Below are 3,578 nucleotides of genomic sequence, written 5' to 3' on the forward strand. Positions count from 1 at the left end.
GTTTTACAAATCAGCAGTCCTTAATATCACAAGGCTTACACATTCTGATCTATTACACTTGTTGGTGTACTTCTGTGCCAAATAACCTGCAATATTGTTTCTATGAGTATACCCAATCGTGATTGGTTGGAAAGGCTCATTCTGTGTTCGGTTCTAGGTCCCCGAGCAAAATATTCGTGGAATAATTCCTACTTGTTTTTCTACATTGGGTTCTCTTGATCTTGTTTCCTTCAGCGAGTCTAATGACAACTTTTTATCAGCGAAAAAAAGTACTTGCATTTTCCACTACTTGCTGCAATATCTTTCTTTGTATCCGATGTCATTTTTACATTACTGAACAGAATTAAAAACGCCAGTAAATTTCATATATTCATTTACTTTCTCTGTTCTGGTGTTCGGTGAACAATACTGGCATCTGACTAACTTGGTCATCCTTTTTTTTCGCTGTATAATCAAAACGTTTCTCGCCAAACGCACCTTACTTCTCAATAAGGTATTGTCATGCTTCGACTTGACCTTCATTGGCTGCCTTTCACTGTCCATGGCCTTGAGTGAAAGTAATGAAGGGCAGATATTAACTCTACACCTTTTGTTAATAAGGAGAAGGCATAATTAAGACAGTACATACTAAGAAGACTTGCAGCAGTCAACATGTATGCTCTGGTAAGTTTTTTATTTATATATACAGCTGTCCAATGTGCCTTGTATTCCTTGGGCATATTTTCTAGTCTTGCTCAATGCCTTAAATTATGTATCGATGCGCAGCACATCTGAATTATTTTATTCTGTAAACATCGTCAATACTAGAACCGGTTGATATAATGGAGAAGTAACTCCAGAATTTTTCAAAGAAACTTCCCATTTTGACTGCAGTATCATTGCACTAGATGTAGCATGAGACTCAGAAGCAGACTTCAGAAAACGTATCTGCTATACTTGGGACAATTATTTCTCATAATTAATAAATCTTGAATTGCACTTAAATAATCGATAGCTGCTAGCTTTCTTGAAGTAGCATCTGCTCGGATTATATATATTACTTATTTTAAGATACTAAGACTTCCATGGCTCTTCTGATGTAATCAGAGATGCATTTGCCTTAGGAAAACATTTGTGGTGGCTTCTGAAGGTATACAATAAGTATTTAACTGGGATACTATTATTTAACAGGTGACAGTATCAGGTAATTTCATTAGTATTTATATACTATGTACATTTAGACACTTTCTAAGAATTGGAGCGCACTTAAGTTTTTCTAGTGGAAATCCTTGTGAAAATTTTATAATTAAACAAATTAAGTGACATTAATAAAACCTTTTTTGTTTTGGTACAAAATTGTCGAAAAAAAACCAATAAAATGAATATAAAAATTATGCACTTTGCCTAATTTTTATTAGGCAAAAATCTGGGGTTTTTATTATTGTGAAGTTGTCTGTGCATCTCTTGAGCAAAACCTTTTCTGATGTAAAGTTTTTTTACTACTTTTTTTTTTCTGCCTTTCATGTAGGCTTCCTTATACAGTAGGAACATCGCTTAATGGTGACGAATGTCCTATTTCAATGATGTGTTGACAAGTCTTTTACTTAAGGAATGAGTGTTGGTACATGAGTATGCCAGGGTGCAAGTCCATTAATTAATGGACAACCTTGTGTAGAATTGTATAGTGAGGAAGCCGATAGAAACATCAGTGGCAGAAGACAGGAATTTTTTTTTGAATCGCAATTAGTTCCAACATTAAATTGAATGCGAATGAATCAAAGACTTCCGGTATATCTCTTTCACTTCGATGTGAATCCTTTTCTTGCTAAAAGATCCTACGGTTTTGTCACTTGGTTTTGCTCTTATGTTCGTTGCAAGTGGTATAGTTTAGAATGGGTTATGGTTAGCAACAGTTTCACGAACAGGACCATTCTCACTCCAATCTCATCGATATGAATGAGACAAACAATTCAGAGAGAGAGCCTAGTTTGTCTTCAAAAAGATTCCTATATGCAAAAGCAAGCAGACTCCTATTTATCCAAGGGAGTCTTGACGTCAGTAATTGGATGCGAAAATCCACAATTTCCAGTGTAGGACTTCGGTGATAATCTAGCTTAATTTATTCATTCCTCAGACTTGGCTTTCTCCATTCTTTCATTTTTCAGAAAGAATGGGTGCTAGCTTGTCCATGCCCTCTTCCGCAAACAGTTCTGACTGTCCTCGGGCATATTTATTTCACCTCTACAAACTAAGTGACCCTTGGCTAGTAATTTGGAGGTGGAACCTTTTTTTAAGTTGAGTAAGTGTTCTATGCGGTCTTTTAATCGACTTTTTTTCAGAGTAAGTGTTTTTATTGGAGTTGACTACTTTTCTTGGGCTCTGTTTTTCGGGCCATATCTCCTTACCAAAGACTTGCACATTAGGGCAGAAGAAAAGACGTCGTTAATTATGCAGCAATAAAGTAGATGAAGAGTACTTTTTTAATGGGTGAATCGGGGAAAAGAGGTTGGTGGCTAGGCAAGGTGTAGCTCGTGTCTCTTGAGTTGTGAGATTTAGGGAACTTTGTACAAATTTTAAAAACTAATTCATCATCGACAACACTATCGATGATGAATACCAATTTTTATTAGCTTCTAATAAAAATAACATCTTCAATGTCCAGTTAGATTTTCTGTGAAAAGTTCATTCCTATCTTACTCTTTCAGATATTCTCAATAGTGATCCTATGGACTATCTCATCTGCTCATGACCACCTACATCGTTCCTTTCAGTACCAACGCCATCCCAATGACCACGACGGCACGTATAACTTCGCCTACGATACTGGTGAAGATGGAGCACACTCCATGCATATGGAATACCGTGATGAAAACGGAATTGTAAGAGGTAGGTATGGCTACACAGATCCCTGGGGCAAGTTGAGAGTTGTAGAATATGAGGCGGGACCAGATGGATACAAGGCCAGAGGCGACGTCGGTCCAGATGGTTCTCCCCATGGAGAGGCTCCACAGCCCCTCCCTGTTCCTCCTTTACGAATTGCAGGTTGGGATCCACGGACGAATCCGATCGGAGGTGTACCCGATGACCCAGTTGCAGAGCCGAAGACAGAGGAGGAAACTGTGTTAAACTCTCCCTCCATTCCACAGGAGCTAGGGGAAGAAAATGCGAATTGATCCATGGACAGCTGAAGACCCCATTCTCACCCAGTGTACAGGTTAAATGACTGGAAGAAAAGGGATCATAATTCCCCCTATGTAAATTTCTACTTGGACTACTTAATTTTTCTAGTGGTACGTGTTCAGAATTCATTATTTCTAGTAGTCTAAAGATTTCTGTACGCCATAAGAGACCAAACCAACCAACTTTAACATTCACAACTAACAGTGTTAGGCAGGATTGTTTCTGGATAAAGTTTCAGCTAGAAATTGTGAATTTTCGATCTAATTCCATATCCTAAATAAATATCTATAAATTGGTATTGTTGCATTTAATTAGCCTTTAGGTCACCGTTTATATAATAGCCAAAAAAAACTGGCATTTTTAATAAGAGAAAACACTTAAGATGAGAGTAAAACGTTGACTTGTAACTATCGTATTTC

General features: G+C 37.4%; 1 protein-coding gene across 1 annotated transcript; it reads left to right on the forward strand.

Moving 5' to 3' along the window:
* Nucleotides 1–546: 546 nt before the first annotated feature.
* LOC150085287 (uncharacterized) lies at nucleotides 547–3,454 on the forward strand. Its single transcript, XM_090373133.1, has 2 exons — nucleotides 547–663; nucleotides 2,685–3,454. The coding sequence occupies exons 1-2, from the start codon at nucleotides 652–654 to the stop codon at nucleotides 3,150–3,152; spliced, it is 480 nt and encodes a 159-aa protein (XP_090229259.1). The 5' UTR covers nucleotides 547–651; the 3' UTR covers nucleotides 3,153–3,454.
* The last annotated feature ends 124 nt before the right edge of the window (nucleotides 3,455–3,578 follow it).

Source organism: Mastigoproctus giganteus, chromosome 5 (genome assembly GCF_048544385.1).
Source record: "Mastigoproctus giganteus isolate SK-2022 chromosome 5, ASM4854438v1, whole genome shotgun sequence".
Classification (NCBI taxonomy): Eukaryota; Metazoa; Arthropoda; class Arachnida; order Uropygi; family Thelyphonidae; genus Mastigoproctus; species Mastigoproctus giganteus.